The sequence below is a fragment of the Bombina bombina genome, chromosome 5 (genome assembly GCF_027579735.1).
Source record: "Bombina bombina isolate aBomBom1 chromosome 5, aBomBom1.pri, whole genome shotgun sequence".
NCBI lineage: Eukaryota > Metazoa > Chordata > Amphibia > Anura > Bombinatoridae > Bombina > Bombina bombina.
The window spans coordinates 477,257,134-477,279,209 of NC_069503.1; the positions used below are offsets into that span (position 1 = coordinate 477,257,134).

Sequence of the window (22,076 nt, forward strand, 5' to 3'; positions counted from 1 at the left end):
CCTTTGTCCAAACCCTCTTGGAGGAAGGACAATATCCTAGGAATCCTAACCCTACTCCATTAGTAATTCTTGGATTCACACCAATGAAGATATTAACGCCATATCTTGTGGTAAATTTTCCTGGTGACAGGCTTTCGTGCCTGTATTAAGGTATCAATTACTGACTCGGAGAAGCTACGCTTTGATAGGATCAAGCGTTCAATCTCCATGCAGTCAGTCTCAGAGAAACTGAGGACCTTGTATTAGAAGGTCTTGTCTCAGAGGCAGAGTCCATGGTGGAAAGGATGACATGTCCACTAGGTCTGCATACCAGGTCCTGCGTGGCCACGCAGGCGCTATCAATATCACCGATGCTCTTTCCTGTTTGATTTTGGCAATCAGACGAGGGAGCAGAGGAAACGGTGGAAACACATAAGCCAGGTTGAAGAACCAAGGCGCTGCTAGAGCATCTATCAGTGCCGCTTCTGGGTCCCTGGACCTGGATCCGTAACAAGGAAGCTTGGCGTTCTGGTGAGACGCCATGAGATCCAATTCTGGTTTGCCCCAACGGAGAACCAATTGAGCAAACACCTCCGGATGGAGTTCCCATTCCCCCGGATGAAAAGCCTAACGACTTAGAAAATCCGCCTCCCAGTTCTCTACACCTGGGATATGGATCGCTGACAAGTGGCAAGAGTGAGTCTCTGCCCAGCGAATTATCTTGGAGACTTCTGACATCGCTAGGGAACTCCTGGTTCCCCCTTGATGGTTGATGTAAGCCACAGTCGTGATGTTGTCCGACTGAAATCTGATGAACCTCAGTGTTGCTAGCTGAGGCCAAGCCAGAAGAGCATTGAATATTGCTCTTAACTCCAGAATATTTATTGGGAGGAGTTTCTCCTCCTGAGTCCATGAACCCTGAGCCTTCAGGGAGTTCCAGACTGCACTCCAACCTAGAAGGCTGGCATCTGTTGTTACAATTGTCCAATCTGGTCTGCGAAAGGTCATACCCTTGGACAGATGGGCCCAAGATAACCACCAGAGAAGAGAATCTCTGGTTTCCTGATCCAGATTTAGTAGAGGGGACAAATCTGTGTAATCTCCATTCCACTGACTGAGCATGCATAATTGCAGCGGTCTGAGATGCAGGCGCGCGAATGGCACTATGTCCATCGCCGCTACCATTAAGCCGATTACTTCCATGCACTGAGCCACCGTGGGGCGCGGAATGGAGTGAAGAACACGGCAAGCATTTAGAAGTTTTGATAACCTGGACTCTGTCAGGTAAATTTTCATTTCTACAGAATCTATTAGAGTCCCTAGGAAGGAAACCCTCGTGAGAGGAGATAGAGAACTCTTTTCTTCGTTCACTTTCCACCCATGCGACCTCAGGAATGCCAGAACTATCTCTGTATGAGATTTGGCAATTTGAAAGCTTGACGCCTGTATCAGGATATCGTCCAGGTAAGGGGCCACCGATATGCCTTGCGGTCTTAGGACCGCCAGAAGTGAGCCCAGAACCTTTGTAAAAATTCTTGGGGCTGTAGCCAACCCGAATGGAAGAGCTACAAATTGGTAATGCCTGTCTAGAAAGGCAAACCTCAGGAACTGATGATGATTCTTGTGAATCGGAATGTGAAGGTAGGCATCCTTTAAGTCCACTGTGGTCATGTACTGACCCTCTTGGATCATGGGTAAAATGGTTCGAATAGTTTCCATCTTGAATGACGGAACTCTGAGGATTTTGTTTAGGATCTTTAAATCCAAAATTGGTCTGAAGGTTCCCTCTTTTTTGGGAACCACAAACAGATTTGAATAAAACCCCTGTCCTTGTTCCGTCCGCGGAACTGGATGGATCACTCCCATTACAAGGAGATCTTGTACGCAGCTTAGGAATGCCTCTTTCTTTATCTGGTTTGCAGATAATCTTGAAAGGTGAAATCTCCCTTGTGGAGGAGAAGCTTTGAAGTCCAGAAGGTATCCCTGAGATATGATCTCCAACGCCCAGGGATCCTGAACATCTCTTGCCCACGCCTGGGCGAAGAGAGAGAGTCTGCCCCCTACTAGATCCATTGTCGGATAGGGGGCCGATCCTTCATGCTGTCTTAGAGGCAGCAGCAGGCTTTCTGGCCTGCTTGCCCTTGTTCCAGGACTGGTTAGGTTTCAAGGCCTGCTTGGATTGAGCTAAATGTTCCCTCTTGTTTTGAAGCAGAGGAAGTTGATGCTACACCTGCCTTGAAATTTCGAAAGGCACGAAAATTAGACTGTTTGGCCTTTGATTTGGCCCTGTCCTGAGGAAGGGTATGACCCTTACCTCCAGTAATGTCAGCAATAATTTCTTTCAAACCAGGCCCAAATAAGGTCTGCCCCTTGAAAGGAATGTTGAGTAATTTAGACTTTGAAGTGACATCAGCTGACCAGGATTTGAGCCATAGCGCCCTACGCGCCTGGATGGCGAATCCGGAATTCTTAGCCGTTAGTTTAGTCAAATGAACAATGGCATCAGAAACAAATGAGTTAGCTAGCTTAAGAGTTCTAAGCTTGTCAACAATTTTAGTCAATGGAGCTGTATGGATGGCCTCTTCCAGGGCCTCAAAACAGAATGCCGCCGCAGCAGTGACAGGCACAATGCATGCAAGGGGCTGTAAAATAAAACCTTGTTGAATAAACATTTTCTTAAGGTAACCCTCTAATTTTTTATCCATTGGATCTGAAAAAGCACAACTGTCCTCAACCGGGATAGTGGTACGCTTTGCTAAAGTAGAAACTGCTCCCTCCACCTTAGGGACAGTCTGCCATAAGTCCCGTGTAGTGGCATCTATTGGAAACATTTTTCTAAATATAGGAGGTGGGGAAAAGGGCACACCGGGCCTATCCCACTCCTTACTAATAATTTCTGTAAGCCTTTTAGGTATTGGAAAAACATCAGTACTCACCGGCACTGCATAGTATTTATCCAGCCTACACAATTTCTCTGGCACTGCAATTGTGTCACAGTCATTCAGAGCAGCTAATACCTCCCCAAGCAATACACGGAGGTTCTCAAGCTTAAATTTAAAATTAGAAATCTCTGAATCAGGTCTCCCCGATTCAGAGACGTCACCCACAGACTGAAGCTCTCCGTCCTCAGGTTCTGCATATTGTGACGCAGTATCAGACATGGCTCTTACAGCATCTACGCGCTCTGTATCTCGTCTAACCCCAGAGCTATCGCGCTTGCCCCTCAATTCAGGCAATCTGGATAATACCTCTGACAGGGTATTATTCATGATTGCAGCCATGTCCTGCAAAGTAATCGCTATGGGCGTCCCTGATGTACTTGGCGCCATATTAGCGTGCGTTCCTTAAACGGGAGGCGACGGGTCCGACACGTGGGGAGAGTTAGTCGGCATAACTTCCCCCTCGACAGACCCCTCTGGTGACAATTCTTTTATAGATAAAGACTGATCTTTACTGTTTAAGGTGAAATCAATACATTTAGTACACATTCTCCTATGGGGCTCCACCATGGCTTTTAAACATAATGAACAAGTATCCTCTGTTTCAGACATGTTTGTACAGACTAGCAATGAGACTAGCAAGCTTGGAAAACACTTTAAAGCAAGTTAACAAGCAATATAAAAAAACGTTACTGTGCCTTTAAGAGAAACAAATTTTGACAAAATTTTAAATAACAGTGAAAAAAGGCAGTTACACTAACAATTTTTTTACAGTGTATGTAACAAGTCAGCAGAGCATTGCACCCACTTGCAAATGGATGATTAACCCCTTAAAAACAAAAACAGAATAATAAATGACAAAAACGTTTTTTTAAACACATTCACAACAACTGCCACAGTCTACTGTGATTGTTACCCTCCTCAAACACGACTTTGAAGCCTTTTGAGCGAATGTCCTGTGTCATGCAGAGGGAAGCTGAATGTCTCTGTCAGTATTTTTAGCTGCACAGAAAAGCACTAAAATAGGCCCTTCCCACTCATATTGCAACAGTGGAAAGCCTGTTACTAGGCAAAAATCAAGCCAGCCATGTGGAAAAAAACTAGGCCCCAATAAGTTTTGTCACCAAACACATATAAAAACGATTAACATGCCAGCAAACGTTTTATATTACACTTTTATAAGAGTATGTATCTCTGTTAATAAGCCTGATACCAGTCGCTATCACTGCATTTAAGGCTTAACTTACATTAATCCGGTATCAGCAGCATTTTTCTAGCAAATTCCATCCCTAGAAATATATTAACTGCACATACCTTATTACAGGAAAACCTGCACGCTATTCCCCCTCTGAAGTTACCTCACTCCTCAGAATATGTGAGAACAGCAAAGGATCTTAGTTACTTCTGCTAAGATCATAGAAATCACAGGCAGATTCTTCTTCTAATGCTGCCTGAGATGAAACAGTACACTCCGGTACCATTTAAAAATAACAAACTTTTGATTGAAGTTAAAAAACTAACTATAATACACCACTCTCCTCTTACTACGTCCATCTTTGTTGAGAGTTGCAAGAGAATGACTGGATATGGCAGTGAGGGGAGGAGCTATATAGCAGCTCTGCTGTGGGTGATCCTCTTGCAACTTCCTGTTGGGAAGGAGAATATCCCACAAGTAATGGATGATCCGTGGACTGGATACACTTAACAAGAGAAATAGGGGACTCGTGCTCGATTATTACTCAATGCTGGTCCTCCAATAGAGATCACTCTCAACACACAGACCTAGATCAAAACAGTTCAGTGGACACACAATTCAATAGGGGACTCGTTATGTTCAGAGTCACTAAACAACCACCATTCCTTCTCTCATCTGATCCACTTTGTCACTCAAAGCAAAGTTTTACTTATTTTTTTTCTGCATCACATGATTCCCCATCATTGGTCAGCTTATATGTCATTCATTTTGCAATCCATTCACTGCACATGTAGCAGCCTTCAGTCCCTCCCTTTCCTTTCATGCTTCCCTTTACTCCACATGACATCAATACTCTGTCTTATTAAAACTCTTATCATAAATTGAGTACTGTGACACTTTGCTAAAAATTGAGGAGAGGGTAAGGCACAAAACTATTACAAACATTGTGGTCTTTTATGTCTCACCTACAATACCAGCAGTGAACAAGCAGCTAAACCGGGAGTGGGTGTGGACACTCACTTGGAATTCTATCTCAGGAGTGTGTGTTCTGACAGTGTAAATCTGACAGTGCTGTATAGCAGACAAACATAAGCAGATTCAACTTTACATAGAATCTGCTTATGTCCATCTGCTATACAGCACTGTCAGATTCAAGCACTGTCAGACCAAACACTCCTCAGATTCCAAGTCAGTGTCCACGCACACTCCCGCCATAACTCTTTGCCTCCCAGAGCTCCTCTAACTTAAGAACAATCCATGGTATATATTCTGCTTACTTTTATGCAAGCTACCACACTCATTCCGCTTACCCCTTTGCAGGCTACACATTCCCCTAATCCAGTGTTGCACTGACTACCGGCTCCTTTCGCTTCCATGTAAGGCGCTGCTGGGTGTAAGCTCGAGTTGGCAGCCAATCAGCCTGTAGGAGCAATAGAGGGTTATGAATGAATGAGGGAGTTTCCAGAGACGGTTAAAGGGCGGAATTGTTAGCGAAGCTGCATGCACGGGGCGTGGTCAGAGGCCATGACGTTGCGAATGCAATAAATGCTCTAATTTTATGAGCGACTTCTTGTCAGTCCCCGTGCGGTACTCACTGAGGTGTCACTAACCTGGTTATAGTCTTCATTACGTGTGTACAGTAATAACTCCCTGCACAGTTAAAATGTATAACGATTGCAGAGGACAGGTTCGCAGGTAGAGAGCCAGTCGGCTTAAAAATCCAGGCGGTCACCTCCAAAGTGGACCGCGGTCCACGTCTTGCCCACCCCTGCCATAAATAGACAGAATGGTTTATTATAATCAATTACAACCAGAGGCTTCATATTGTAGTTGTATACATGGATCAGATGTAATGTTTAGTATTCTCAGTAATTTATTAAACGGAGTAGCTGGGATTTCACAGATGTTCAGAACCACTTTCAGCAATTTCTTTCTATTCCCCTAACATTCTCGCTTTACCTATTAGGCACGGTTTACAAAGGGGACATACATACAAAATAAAGCAATAACGAATTACATTTTTGCAGGGATGCTAAAACATTGCTTGATGTTGTAGTGATAATTTATCTTTGCCATCTGTGACACTATTTCATTTCAATCTATATAAAGGTTATTTTAGTGATTCTTAAACAGAAAATATGGCTACATTTGTATCTCAGATAATCATTGCAGAAAGTGATGAGTGAGTTTGGATACAATATGCCGTAAATAGACAGAATGGATTATTATAATCAATGACAGCCAAAGGCTTCATATTGTAGTTGTATACATGGATACGATTCCGATCAATCTACACACCATATAGTCAGTGAACTAAACTGCAGTGGTATGTGCTTTTTTTCTACAGCTCAGCGCCTTTTATATAGTGAACCCAGACACCACACGCTGTGACAGCACTACTGCCTCATTATTATATCATTTTGCAAGGAAGTGTAGGAGAATGTTGTCCTCTCCGCCAGCACATACAGTTATTACAACAAGGGATTCCACTAGAGTTCAATAAACCAGACACTGATAAGTGGAAGAATGTATCATATGTGACATGACAAATTAGCAGAATTCAGGATTACCGCTCAGTATCCTAGTGGTTTCTATATGAGGCGGTAGATGAAGAGAAGCCAACTGGTCAGCCGCATATAGGAACTGCTAGGATACTGAGCAGTTATTTTTAGTTCCTGCTTCAAAAGGCACCTTCACTAAAATCGGCGCATTGCGCATGTGCAAAAAACAGGAATGCAGAGGCACGAAAAGTTTCTTGCAGAAGAGGAAGGAAGGAAAAAGGGTTATGACGAAATAGAAGAGGGGGCTGACAGCCATTTCAAAACTCCTGAGGGACATGCAGTAATTAATTTTTCTTGAAAACTATATATTTAGCAAAATTGGGCTACATTTTGAAATATTTATACTAGTAAACTATATCTGTAGGAGTAAGGACATTTTTTGGGTTGACTGTCCCTTTAATTTGAATAGGAGCTCCAGTGGGGGTGCCAGTAGATCTGGGTGTCCGGTCTTCTTGTGTCAGCATGAAGTGGGAACGGCTCGCAGTTAGGTATTTTCTTGCATTCATTAGGCGTACATGATGCCCCGTGAAATTCTCTACAGTATCACCCGCTCTGCATCACACCTCTGACGCCACCGAACCAACTTCAGGATCTGTTAAAGGTCCAATATAGGAGAGTAGCGGGCATTGGGGCCCCAAGGTGCTACCACTCCCCTTATGATGTGAAGTTGGGTCTATTGAAATAAGCTGTTTAGAAGCACTATTACTGGTGCACTTGATTTCTGTGCATAGAGTCGCTTCAAATGTGTTTAATTATAGCCTCAGCAGTCTCCATAGCAAGCTCTCATAGGAGATGTAAAACCAGCATAAGTGTATACCCTCAGGAGTAGAAAATCGCTTCGGTAAAGCACACAAAGTGCTGCTTAACGACAGGGCCAAAGGCGCCCTTCCCGGGGGGTATAATTGAGGGCCAAGATCTTATGACGGCTCCAGGCGACGATGCCAGCAGCAATTCTTGTGATTTCAGGCACAATTATTGTAGCTTCAAAGGCATAAATTAGCTCTCATAAAATGTTACATAGATCAATCAGCTAAAGGATGAATTTTTAAAGTTTTCAGAGAAAAGCTGTAGCAGCATGCAGCAATGCGACCGATCATGGCTGCTGCCCGGAAGCTCCCCCAGATTTGCTAATTTTTATACAATAACTCTCTCTCTCTTACTTTTATGATATGAAGGATTTTAATCTTATGCTTTTATCTCAGCCATAACTCAAATGGGTATCGCTTTTTCCTACATACAGGCCTGGTGTGGTACAGAAACAGAGAAAGAGCAAACGATGCCACCTCTAAGAACCATGGGGTGCTATGTAAAGAAGTGAATGGAGTTGAAAGCCGCTCAGAGGGGAACAAAAAAACTGTTGGAGAAACTAAGTTGCATTCTATTCATTTTGTCAAAAATACCTAAATTCCTAGCAAAGTCAAATATAGTTTAATCCCACATTACATACCTTTTTTGAACACTCTTTCTGGTAATTTAGGAGTGCCTTAGTCAAATTCTGGGTTATTTTGAAGATAAATGAGGCATCTTCATCAGTCTTTATCTCAAAGCTTTTCTAAAAGAAGAATAGTGATGAAAAGGTGTATAGTATGAAAAAAGCAAAGACCTGAAGAGTCACTTACAGCATATATAAAAAAAAATTATGCTTACCTGAAAAATTTCTTTCTTTCTTGACACGGTGAGTCCACAGAATCAGCCATTACTGTTGAGAATATCACTCCTGGCCAGCAGGAGGAAGCAAAGAGCACCACAGCAAAACTGTTAAGTATCACTTCCCTTCCCACAACCCACAGTCATTCGACCGAAGGAAAAGGAGAGAAAGGAAATAACATAAGGTGTAAAGGTCCCTGAAGTTTAAATAAAAAACTAAATGAAAACAACGGAGGGCCGTGGACTCACCGTATCAAGAAATAAATAAAGACAGGTAACCTAAACAGAAGGCACCATCGCTTAAAGGGACACTGAACTTTCTAATTTACTCCTATTATCAAATTTTCTTTATTCTCTTTGTATCTTTATTTGAAATACAATAATGTAAGTTTAGACGCCGGCCCATTTTTGGTGAACAACCTGGGTTGTCCTTGCTGATTGGTGAATAAATTCATCCACCAATAAAAAAATGCTGACCTGAGTCTGAACCCAAAAAAAGTTTAGATGCCTTCTTTTTCAAATAAAGATAGCAAGAGAACAAAGAAAAATTGATAAAAGAAGTAAATTATAAAGTTGCTTAAAATTGCATGCTCTATCTGAATTACGAAAGAAAAAAATTGGGTTCAGTGTCCCTTTAAAGAACCTTTCTCCCAAAAGAAGCATCAGCCGAGACAAAAATATAAAAATTGGAAAATTTGGAAAAAGTATGCAGAGAGGACCAAGTTGCAGCCTTGCAAATCTGTTCTACAAAAGCTTCATTCTTGAAAGCCCAAGAAGAAGATACAGCCCTAGTGAAATGAGCTGAAATTCTCTCAGCAGGCTGCTGACCAGCAGTCTCATAGACCAAACACATTATACTTCTCAACCAAAGAGAAAGAGAAGTAGCTAAAGCTTTCTGACCTTATGTTTCCCAGAGAAACAAACAAACAGCAGACTGGCGACATCCTTAGTCGCCTGTAGATAGAAATTAAGAGCACGCACAACATCCAAGTTGTGCAACAAACATTCCTTATGAGAAGAAAGATAAGGACACAGAGAAGGAACAACGATTTCCTGATTAATATTTCTATCTGAAACCACTTAGGAAGAAAACCTAACTTAGCACGAATAACCGCCTTGACGGCATGAAAGATAAGGCGAATCAAACTGTAAAATTAAGAGCTCCGAGACTCAACGAGCAGAAGAGATAGCAATAAGAAACAAAACCTTCCAAGATAACAACTTAATATCTATGGAATGTAAAGGCTCAGAGCTTGCTGCAAAACTTTAAGAACAAGGGTAAGACTCCAAGGGGGAGCAACCGACTTAAACACAGGCCTGATACTGACTAGGGACTGACAAAAAGATTGCACATCTGGCATGTCCGTCAGATGCTTATGTAGCAAAATAGACAATGCAGAAATTTGACTGCAAACCCTTTTCCAGACCACCCTCAGAAAAACCCACGCTTAGACAAAACTAAGCTTTCAATCTCCAAGCAGTCAGCTTCAGAAATTTAGATGAAGGAAGGGACCAAGAAGTCCTTCCTCAGACGCAGTTTCCCAGGTGGAGAGACAACATTTCCACTAGTTCTGTATACCAGATCCTGCGAGGCCACTCAGGGGGTATTAAAATCTCCACTGCTCTCTACAGAGAATATGAGCAATGACTCGTGGAACAAACAGAGGAAACAGGTATGCAAGACTGAAATCCAAGAAATATGACAGAACATCTATCAGGACGGTCTGCGGATCACATGATCATGAACCCTACCTTTGAAACTTGGCATTCTGTTGAAACGCCCACAGAAGCCAACTTCGGAACCCCCATGTGAGGGTTTACATAGAGAATACCTCCGGATGGAGATGTTCACTTCCCGGGATGAAATATCTGTCTGTTCAGAAGTCCGATTCCCAATTGTTCACCCCTGAAAGTAGATGACCGACCGCAATTGAGAGCTTCCGCCAACTGAACAATCAAAGTCCTCTCCTACATGGCTAAGGAACCCCTAGTTCCTCCCTGGTGGTTCATATAAACCATTGAGGGGATTGTTGTCAGACTGGAACCAAGCTAGGGACGACTGAGGCCAAGCCATCAGAGCATTGGCAAATCACTCTCAACTCCAAGATGTTAAAGAGGAGTGCAGACACTTCAGAGTCCATAATCCTTAAAGGGACACTAAACCCAAATTTTTTCTTTCAGGATTCAAATAGAGCATGCAATTTTACGCAACTTTCTAATGTACTCCTATTATCAAATTTTCTTCGTTATCTTGCTATCTTTATTTAAAAAGCAGGAATATGATGCATAGGAGCTGGCCCATTTTTGGTTGAGAACCTGGGCTATTGCTTGCTTATTGGGGGTAAATGAAAGCATCAAATAAGCAAGCGCTATCCATGGTGCTGAACCTAAAATGGGCTTGCTGCTAAGATTTACATTCCTGCTTTTAAAATAAAGATAGCAAGAGAACGAAAAAAAAATTGATAAAAGGAGTAAATTAGAAAGTTGCTTAAAATTTCATGCTCTATCTGAATCATGAAAGAAAAAATTTGGGTTCAGTGTCCCTTTAAACAAAACCCAGACAGCTTACTAGCCAAGCAGGTTGGCATCCGTGGTCACCCAGGAATATCTCCAGAAGCACGCACCCAGAAATAGATACTCCTGAAAAAATACTAAGGGAGAAAGTCTCTTGTCGCCTGATTTGAATCTATCCTTTAAGACAGATCCGAAAGTTCTCCATGTCATGGAAAATAGCAAAAGGAATGATGTCCATGGAATACCATCAGACCAATTCCCTCCATACACAGAGTCACTGAAAAGTAAAGAAAAATCAACTGCAGCTAAATCCAAACTCCCAACCTCCTGGTTGCAAGATGGCTAAGCTATCCACCGGCCACTAGAGGTTGCTGTTGGCCGGACAGTAGACTGCAGAGAGGGGAAAAGGAATAAATCCTTGATTATCTGACCTCTGTTAGACATCTTCTCCTAGATAGAGAATCTAATATGGTCCAAGCATACTGCACCTGGTGTTCCCAGGCAGTCTCTCATCCAGGTACTGACCAGGCCTGACCTTGCATAACTTCTGAGATCAGACGGAATCTGATCCATTCCGGGTATTGTGACGGTAGACCCAAATAAATCACCCTTGTGGATGGAACAAGAGAACTCTTCTCCAGATTCATTTTCCATCCCTGGAAAAGAAGATTAGACAAGATATCTTAAAAGAGAGTTTGCTGGAAGTAAGGATGATACCTGAACCATATATTGTCCAGAAAAACACCCTTGCAATATCCCAAGACCTAGAGGTCTGTCTAGGATGACAAAAACTCAGAAAACATGAGAAGATCCCGATCAAGGGAACAACAAATCTCTCAGGTCTATGTTCGTTATTAACAGGCCCTCTTGAATCAAAGGAGAAAGGATATTACTTTGAAGGTCAGATCTGAGATACTTGAGGTAAATACCTAAATCCCGTTCCAAAACTGGGACTGGAATTATCACTCCCAGAGATGAAGACCCTGAACCCACTTCAAGGAAGCCTCTCATCCTACTTGGATTGCAGATACTCTAGAAAGAGAAATCTGCCCCTGGGAGGAAATCTTAGATTGCACTCGAAAAGGCATGACTGACCCTGCAGAAAGCGGAAAAAGAAACTTTCCCTTAGTCTTACTCTCTTGACAAGTGGTAGAAAAACCTTTTTTCACCCTTCAAGTCAGAGGAAAATTCTGCTAGACCAAGTCCTAACAAGGTCTCATCCTTAAAAGGAGACGCCAGAAGCGTGGATTTGGAGGAAACAAAGTATTGAATCTGCAACTATAGAACTATAAAGATAAAGCCTAGGATGTACCACTAAACCACAGGTAGTCTTCTCAGCTGACCATAGATTTCAGCCTCAATGCCCGGCGGCTAGTACAGCAAGTCTAATAAGACAATACATTGCTCTAAATGAACAAATACACCTCCAGCTTCTTATCCAGGAGCAGCTACCATCCACAGGGATCAAAGTTCTCTGAGAAATAGTAGAAAAGCTCCCATTTACCTAGGGCACTGAGCATTTTAATGGAGTCAGCAACAGGAAAATCCTTTGAAGGACGGGAGACAGGGAGAAAACATAATTTATGTAAGAACTTACCTGATAAATTTGTTTCTTTCATATTGGTAAGAGTCCATGAGCTAGTGACGTATGGGATATACAATCCTACCAGGAGGGGCAAAGTTTCCTAAACCTCAAAATGCCTATAAATACACCACTCACCACACCCACAATTCAGTTTAACGAATAGCCAAGTAGTGGGGTGATAAAGAAAGGAGTAAAAAGCATCAACAAAGGAATTTGGAAATAATTGTGCTTTATACAAAAAAATCATAACCACCATAAAAGGGTGGGCCTCATGGACTCTTGCCAATATGAAAGAAATTAATTTATCAGGTAAGTTCTTACATAAATTATGTTTTCTTTCATGTATTTGGCCATGAGCTAGTGACGTATGGGATAGTAATACCCAAGATGTGGAACTCCACAGAAGAGGGATAAAATAAAAAGTCATTTTCTGCAGAAAAAATTAAATCCACAACCAAAAAAAAAAGTTTTTCTCATAATTGAAAAAAAAAAAAAAAGAGACATAAAAACATAAGCAGAGGAATCAAACTGAAACAGCTGCCTGAAGAACTTTTCTACCAAAAACTGCTTCGAAGTGGCAAATATATAAAAACGGTAGAATTTAGTAAACGTATGCAAAGAAGTCGCTGCTTTGCAAATCTGATCAACTGAAGCTTCATTCTTAAAAGCCCACAAAGTGAAAACTGATCTAGTAGAATGAGCTGTGATTATCTGAGGCAGTGCCTGACCTGACTCCAAATAAGCCTTATGAATCAAAAGCTTTAACCAAGATGCCAAGGAAATGGCAGAAGCTTTCTGACCTTTCCTAGACGCAGAGAAGACAACAAATAGAAGTCTTCCTGAAATCTTTAGTAGCTTCAACATAATATTTCAAAGCTCTTACAACATCCAGAGAATGTAAGGAGCGCTCAAAATAATTCTTAGGATTAGGACACAAAGAGGGGACAACAATTTCCATATTAAAGTTGTTATAATTCACAACTTTAGGTAAAAATTAAAATGAAGTCTGCAAAACTGCCTTATCTTGATGAAAAATCAGAAAAGGTGACTCACAAGAAAGAGCAGATAATTCAGAAACTCTTCTAGCAGAAGAGATAGCCAAAAGGAACAACACTTCCCAAGAAAGTAGTTTAATATCCAAAGAATGCATAGGCTCAAAAGGAGGAGCCTGTAAAGCTTTCAAAACCAAATTAAGACTCCAAGGAGGAGCGATTGATTTAATGACAGGCTTGATATGGTCCAAAGTCTGAACAAAACAGCTTGGCAATCTTTCTGTGAAAGTTTCCAAACCACCCTGAAGAAACTGTAAAATTCTAGGAATTCTAAAAGAATGCCAGGAGAATTTATGAGAAGAACACCATGAAATATAAGGTTTTCCAAACTATAGAGTCAATCACTGAGTAGAAACCTCTATGACTAAGCACTAAGCGTTCAATTTCCATACCTTCAAATTAAATGATTTGAGATCCCGATGGAAAAATGGTCCTTGAGACAGAAGGTCTGGTCTTAAAGGAAGTGGCCAAGGTTGACAACTGGACAAGGTCCGCATACCAGAACCTGTGAGGCCATGATGGTGCTACCAGAAACACAAACCAATGTTCCATGATGATCTTGGATATCACTCTTGGAAGTAGAACTAGAGGCGAGAAGATATAAGCAGGTTGGTAAAACCCAGAAACTGCTAACGCATTCACCGACTCCGCCTGAGGATCCCTGGACCTGGACAGGTACCTAGGAAGTTTCTTGTTTGGATGAGAAGCCATCAGATCTATTTCTGGAAGACCCCACATCTGAACAATCTGATAACACATCTGGATGGAGAGACCACTCCCCCGGATGTAAAGTCTGAAGGCTGAGATAATCCGCTTCCCAATTGTCTACACCTGGGATATGTACTGCAGAAATTAGACAAGAGCTGGATTGCGCCCAAGAAAGTATACAAGATACTTCTTTCATACCCTGATGATTGACATATGCCACAGTTGTGATATTGTCTGTCTGAAAACAAATGAATGGTTCAATAGAGGCCAAACCTGAAGTGCCCTGAAAATAGCATGTTCTAAAATATTGATTGGTAACCTCGCCTCTTGAGATTTCCAAACCCCTTGTGCTGTCAGAGATCCCCAGACAGCTCCCCAACCTGAAAGACATGCATCTATTGTGATTACAATCCAGGTTGGACGAACAAAAGAGGCCCCTTGAATTATACGGTGGCGATTTAACCACCAAGTCAGAGATAGTTGAACATTGGGATTTAAGGATATTAATTGTGATATCTTTGTATAATCCCTGCACCATTGATTCAGCATGCAAAGCTGGAGAGGTCTCATATGAAAATGAGCAAAGGGCATCGCGTCCGATGCTGCAGTCATGAGACCTAAAACCTCCATGCACATAGCCACTGAAGGGAATGATTGAGACTGAAGGTTCTGACAGGCTGAAACCAATTTCATTTGTCTCTTTTCTGTTAGAGACAGAGTCATGGACACTGAATCTATCTGGAAACCTAAAAAGGTGACCCTTGTCTGAGGAATCAAGGAACTTTTTTGTAAATTGATACTCCAACCATGTCTTTGAACAAACACTAGTTGATTCATGTGAGATTCGGCAAAATGTAAAGACTGAGCTAGTACCAAGATATCGTCCAAATAAGGAAACACCGCAATACCCTGTTCTCTGAATACAGAAAGTAGGGTACCAAGAACTTTTGAAAAAATTCTTGTAGCTGTCGCTAGGCCAAATGGAAGAGCGACAAATTGGTAATGCTTGTCTAGAAAAGAGAATCTCAGAAACCGATAGTGGTCTGGATGAATCGGAATATGAAGATATGCATCCTGTAAGTCTATCGTGGACATATAATGACCTTGCTGAAAAAAAGGCAGAATAGTCCTTAGAGTCACCATTTTAAAAGTTGGCACACTTACAAAACGGTTCAAAATTTTCAGATCCAGAAATGGCCTGAATAAATTTTCTTTCTTTGGGACAATGAATAGATTTGAATAAAACCCCAGACCCTGTTCCTGAAACGGAACTGGTATAATTACCCCTGAAAGCTCTGGATCTGAAACACACTTCAGAAAAGCCTGAGCCCTCACTGAATTTTCTGGAACGCGTGAGAAAAAAAATCGCTCTCACAGGAGGTCTTACTCTGAATCCTATTCGATACTCTTGAGAGACAATGCTCTGAATCCATTGATTTTGGACAGAATCTGCCCAAATGTTTTGGAAAAATATGAATCTGCCCCCACCAGCTGAGCTGGAATGAGGGCCGCACCTTCATGCAGACTTGGGGGCTGGCTTTGGTTTCTTAAAAGGCTTGGATTTAGTCCAACTTGAAGAGGGATTCCAATTGGAACCAGATTATTTGGGGGAGGGATTGGTTTTCTGTCCCTTATTCTGTCGAAAAGAACAAAAATAATTAGAAGCTTTAGATTTACCCTTAGCTCTTTAATCCTGAGGTAAAAAAACTCCTTTCCCTCCAGTAACAGTTGAAATAATTGAATGCAACTGAGAATAAAAAAAAAATGTTACCTTGGAAAGAAAGAGATAGTAATCTAGACTTAGATACCATGTCAGCATTCCAATATTTGAGCCACAAAGCTCTTCTAGCTAAAATAGCTAAAGATATAGATTTAACATCAATTTTGATGGTATAAAAAATAGCATCACAGATAAAATGATTAGCATGTTGAAGCAAGCAAACAATGCTGGACAAATCAGGATCTGTTTCCTGTTGCGCTAAACTTTCCAACCAAAAAGTTGATGCAGCTGAAACATCGGCCATAGAAATGGCAGGCCTGAGAAGATAGCCAGAATATAAAAAAAGCTTTCCTTAGATAAGATTCAAGTTTCCTATCTAAAGGGTGCTTAAAGGCAGTACTATCTTCTATAGGGATAGTAGTACGTTTGGCAAGAGTAGAGATAGACCCATCAACTTTGGGGATTTTTCCCCAAAACTCCAATCTAATTGCTGGCAAAGGATACAACTTTTAAAAACCTAGCAGAAGGAATAAAAGAAGTACCAGGCCTTCCTTTAAAATCATATCAGAAATAGCATCAGGAACTGGAAAAACCTCTGGAGTAACCACAGGAGGTTTATAAACAGAATTTAAACGTTTACTAGTTTTAATATCAAGAGGACAAGTTTCCTCAATATCCAAAGTAATCAACACCTCTTAACAAGGAACGAATATACTTCGTTGTAGATTTGTCAGTGTCAATATCTGAGGTAGGATCTTCTGAATCAGATAGATCCTCAACAGAGGAGGATAAATAAGTATGTTGTCGGTCATTTGAAATTTCATCAACTTTATGAGAAGTTTTAAAAGACCTTTTACGTTTATTAGAAGGCAGAATAGCAGACAGACAAAGCCTTCTGAATCGCATCAGCAATAAAATCTTTTATTTTCACAGGGATATCATGTACATTAGATGTTGAAGGAACAACAGGCATTGCACTACTACTGATAGATACATTTTCTGCATGTAAAAGCTTATCATGACAACTGTTACAGACTACCGCTGGAGATATAATCTCCGCTAATTTACAACAGATACACTTATCTTTGGTAGAACGGTTATCGGGTAGCAGGAATCCAACAGTGGTTTCTGAGACAGAATCATATTGAGACATCTTGCAAATCTAAGAAAAAAAAACATATTAAGCAAAATTATCAATTTCCTTATATGGCAGTTTCAGGAATTGGAAAAAAATGCAAACAGCATAGCCCTCTGAACATAGAAAAAGGCAAGAGGCAAATAGGAAGTGGGGTTTAAATAATAAAATAATTTGGCGCCAAGTATGACGCAACACAAAATTCATTTTTTTTGGCGCTAACATCCGGAAATGACGCAACTCGCATCATGGAAGAAGCAACCTTGTGCAAGGAACCTGGCGTCAACTAAGACGCCGGAAATGGCGAATTTGTGTCACCGAACGTACCTTTGCACCAAAAAATTCTCCCTCCAAGAACGATGCAATAAATATTAGCTTTTTGCAGCCTCGCGAGCCTAATTTTGTCCACGAAAATTAATTAAAACAGTCAAGAAAGAAGAAAAGACTATACCCCAGGTAAGAAAAAATAACTTCCTAAATATGTTTTACCAATTTTGAAACTAATAGTCTGCAAAAGGAAATCTACATAAACCTAATTCATGGCAAATATAAGTACAATACATATATTTAGAACTTTACATTATTACATAAAGTGCCAAACCATAGCTGAGAGTGTCTTAAGCAATGAAAAGTAATGTCCAAATCCGAAATTTCACCCTCAGAAACTACCGGCAAATCTTCCTCACCAGACTTAGGATAGAGGATGATCTGCGTAGCAGAAAATGGAGCAGAAACCTTACATCTGAACTTTAAATGTCCTCTTGCATTTTTCCTGTAGGTAAGGGAAAAAACAGATAAAGTTGCAGATACCTCAGTGGATACCTGAACTGCAAAATCTGTAGGCAAATACACTCCTCCAGGAGATAGAGAGGAACTGCAGGTCACTGCATGTAACGCCATTGAGGCTTGAGACATATAAGGAGAAAGTTGTGGCACTGCCTGAACAGCATGCTGAACAAGGCTCAGATTTATCTCCTCTTGCGTTTGTACCATTATTAGCTTTTGCTAAGCAAGCGCATGGAAAAACCATAGATCTTTTAATATGTCTAAAGTTATCCTAAGAGGCAAAAGGCTCCAAAGAATATTGCAATTTAAAATAATATATTCTGAATATGAGGGACAAAGATTTAATAAAAAACAATGTAATCCTCAAGTCAATAAAATATGTTCCTAGGCTGTTCCAACTAGAACATAAGCCCCTTATTTAAAAGGTTATGAGATGAAATAATCTAAAAGATTTAAGGAACATCAATATTAAAAGGAAACAAACATTTATTTCCCCATCATAAAACCCATAATTGAGGATTTATAAACAAAAATTGTTATGGTCACTGAAAACTGGAACAAAAACATAATTTATGCTTACCTGATAAATTCCTTTCTTCTGTTGTGTGATCAGTCCACGGGTCATCATTACTTCTGGGATATAACTCCTCCCCAACAGGAAATGCAAGAGGATTCACCCAGCAGAGCTGCATATAGCTCCTCCCCTCTACGTCAGTCCCAGTCATTCGACCAAGAAACAACGAGAAAGGAGTAACCAAGGGTGAAGTGGTGACTGGAGTATAATTTAAAAAATATTTACCTGCCTTAAAACAGGGCGGGCCGTGGACTGATCACACAACAGAAGAAAGGAATTTATCAGGTAAGCATAAATTATGTTTTCTTCTGTTATGTGTGATCAGTCCACGGGTCATCATTACTTCTGGGATACCAATACCAAAGCAAAAGTACACGGATGACGGGAGGGATAGGCAGGCTCATTATACAGAAGGAACCACTGCCTGAAGAACCTTTCTCCCAAAAATAGCCTCCGAAGAAGCAAAAGTGTCAAATTTGTAAAATTTGGAAAAAGTATGAAGCGAAGACCAAGTTGCAGCCTTGCAAATCTGTTCAACAGAAGCCTCATTCTTAAAGGCCCAAGTGGAAGCCACAGCTCTAGTGGAGTGAGCTGTAATTCTTTCAGGAGGCTGTTGTCCAGCAGTCTCATAGGCTAAACGTATTATGCTACGAAGCCAAAAAGAGAGAGAGGTAGCAGAAGCTTTTTGACCTCTCCTCTGTCCAGAATAAACGACAAACAGGGAAGAAGTTTGGCGAAAATCTTTAGTTGCCTGCAAGTAGAACTTGAGGGCACGAACTACATCCAGATTGTGTAGAAGACGTTCCTTCTTTGAAGAAGGATTTGGACACAGGGATGGAACAACAATCTCTTGATTGATGTTCCTGTTAGTGACTACCTTAGGTAAGAACCCAGGTTTAGTACGCAGAACTACCTTGTCTGAGTGAAAAATCAGATAAGGGGAATCACAATGTAAGGCTGATAACTCAGAGACTCTTCGAGCCGAGGAAATAGCCATTAAAAACAGAACTTTCCAAGATAACAATTTTATATCAATGGAATGAAGGGGTTCAAACGGAACACCCTGTAAAACGTTAAGAACTAAGTTTAAACTCCATGGCGGAGCAACAGCTTTAAACACAGGCTTGATCCTAGCTAAAGCCTGACAAAAGGCCTGGACGTCTGGATTTTCTGACAGACGCCTGTGTAACAAGATGGACAGAGCTGAAATCTGTCCCTTTAATGAGCTAGCTGATAAACCCTTTTCTAAACCTTCTTGTAGAAAAGACAATATCCTAGCGATCCTAACCTTACTCCAGGAGTAACCTTTGGATTCGCACCAGTATAGGTATTTCCGCCATATTTTATGGTAAATCCTTCTGGTAACAGGCTTCCTAGCCTGAATCAGGGTATCAATAACCGACTCAGAAAAACCACGTTTTGATAAAATCAAGCGTTCAATTTCCAAGCAGTCAGCTTCAGAGAAGTTAGATTTTGATGTTTGAATGGACCCTGTATCAGAAGGTCCTGTCTTAGAGGTAGAGACCAAGGCGGACAGGATGACATGTCCACTAGATCTGCATACCAAGTCCTGCGTGGCCATGCAGGTGCTATTAGAATTACTGATGCTCTCTCCTGTTTGATTTTGGCAATCAATCGAGGAAGCAGCGGGAAGGGTGGAAACACATAAGCCATCCCGAAGTTCCAAGGTGCTGTCAAAGCATCTATCAGAACTGCTTCCGGATCCCTGGATCTGGACCCGTAGCGAGGAAGTTTGGCGTTCTGGCGAGACGCCATGAGATCTATCTCTGGTTTGCCCCAACGTCGAAGTATTTGGGCAAAGACCTCCGGATGAAGTTCCCACTCCCCCGGATGAAAAGTCTGGCGACTCAAGAAATCCGCCTCCCAGTTCTCCACTCCCGGGATGTGGATTGCTGACAGGTGGCAAGAGTGAGACTCTGCCCAGCGAATTATCTTTGATACTTCCATCATTGCTAGGGAGCTTCTTGTCCCTCCCTGATGGTTGATGTAAGCTACAGTCGTGATGTTGTCCGACTGAAACCTGATGAACCCCCGAGTTGTTAACTGGGGCCAAGCCAGAAGGGCATTGAGAACTGCTCTCAATTCCAGAATGTTTATTGGCAGGAGACTCTCCTCCTGATTCCATAGTCCCTGAGCCTTCAGAGAATTCCAGACAGCGCCCCAACCTAGTAGGCTGGCGTCTGTTGTTACAATTGTCCAGTCTGGCCTGCTGAATGGCATCCCCCTGGACAGGTGTGGCCGATAAAGCCACCATAGAAGAGAATTTCTGGTCTCTTGATTTAGATTCAGAGTAGGGGACAAATCTGAGTAATCCCCATTCCACTGACTTAGCATGCATAATTGCAGCGGTCTGAGGTGTAGGCGTGCAAAAGGTACTATGTCCATTGCCGCTACCATTAAGCCGATCACCTCCATGCATTGAGCTACTGACGGGTGTTGAATGGAATGAAGGACACGGCATGCATTTTGAAGCTTTGTTAACCTGTCTTCTGTCAGGTAAATCTTCATTTCTACAGAATCTATAAGAGTCCCCAAGAATGGAACTCTTGTGAGAGGAAAGAGAGAACTCTTCTTTTCGTTCACTTTCCATCCATGCGACCTTAGAAATGCCAGAACTAACTCTGTATGAGACTTGGCAGTTTGAAAGCTTGAAGCTTGTATTAGAATGTCGTCTAGGTACGGAGCTACCGAAATCCCTCGCGGTCTTAGTACCGCCAGAAGGGCACCCAGAACCTTTGTGAAGATTCTTGGAGCCGTAGCCAATCCGAATGGAAGAGCTACAAACTGGTAGTGCCTGTCTAAGAAGGCAAACCTTAGATACCGGTGATGATCTTTGTGGATCGGAATGTGAAGGTATGCATCCTTTAAATCCACAGTGGTCATGTACTGACCCTCTTGGATCATGGGTAAAATTGTCCGAATAGTTTCCATTTTGAACGATGGAACTCTTAGGAATTTGTTTAGAATCTTTAAATCTAAGATTGGCCTGAAAGTTCCCTCTTTTTTGGGAACCACAAACAGGTTTGAGTAGAACCCTTGTCCTTGTTCCGACCGCGGAACCGGATGGATCACTCCCATTAATAACAGATCTTGTACGCAGCGTAGAAACGCTTCTTTCTTTATCTGGTTTGTTGACAACCTTGACAGATGAAATCTCCCTCTTGGGGGAGATAATTTGAAGTCTAGAAGGTATCCCTGAGATATGATCTCTAGTGCCCAGGGATCCTGAACATCTCTTGCCCAGGCCTGGGCGAAGAGAGAGAGTCTGCCCCCCACTAGATCCGGTCCCGGATCGGGGGATCTCGGTTCATGCTGTCTTTGGAGCAGCAGCAGGTTTCCTGGCCTGCTTGCTCTTGTTCCAGGCCTGGTTAGGCTTCCAGCCTTGCCTGTAACGAGCAACAGCTCCTTCCTGTTTTGGTGCAGTGGAGGTTGATGCTGCTCCTGTTTTGAAATTCCGAAAGGGACGAAAATTAGACTGTCTAGCCTTAGCTTTGGCTTTGTCTTGGGGTAGGGCGTGGCCCTTACCTCCTGTAATGTCAGCGATAATTTCTTTCAAACCGGGCCCAAATAAAGACTGCCCCTTGAAAGGTATATTAAGTAATTTGGACTTAGAAGTAACATCTGCTGACCAGGATTTTAGCCACAGCGCCCTACGTGCCT

The 22,076-nt window shown here is 41.8% G+C and overlaps 1 protein-coding gene across 1 annotated transcript in view; it reads right to left on the bottom strand.

Moving 5' to 3' along the window:
- The window catches only part of LOC128660489 (uncharacterized), an 808,651-nt gene that overhangs the window by 123,007 nt on the left and 663,568 nt on the right, over nt 1–22,076 (bottom strand). The window contains exon 11 of the mRNA XM_053714366.1: nt 8,122–8,226. Coding sequence (XP_053570341.1) covers nt 8,122–8,226 — 105 coding nt within the window. The remainder of the gene's footprint in view (nt 1–8,121; nt 8,227–22,076) is intronic.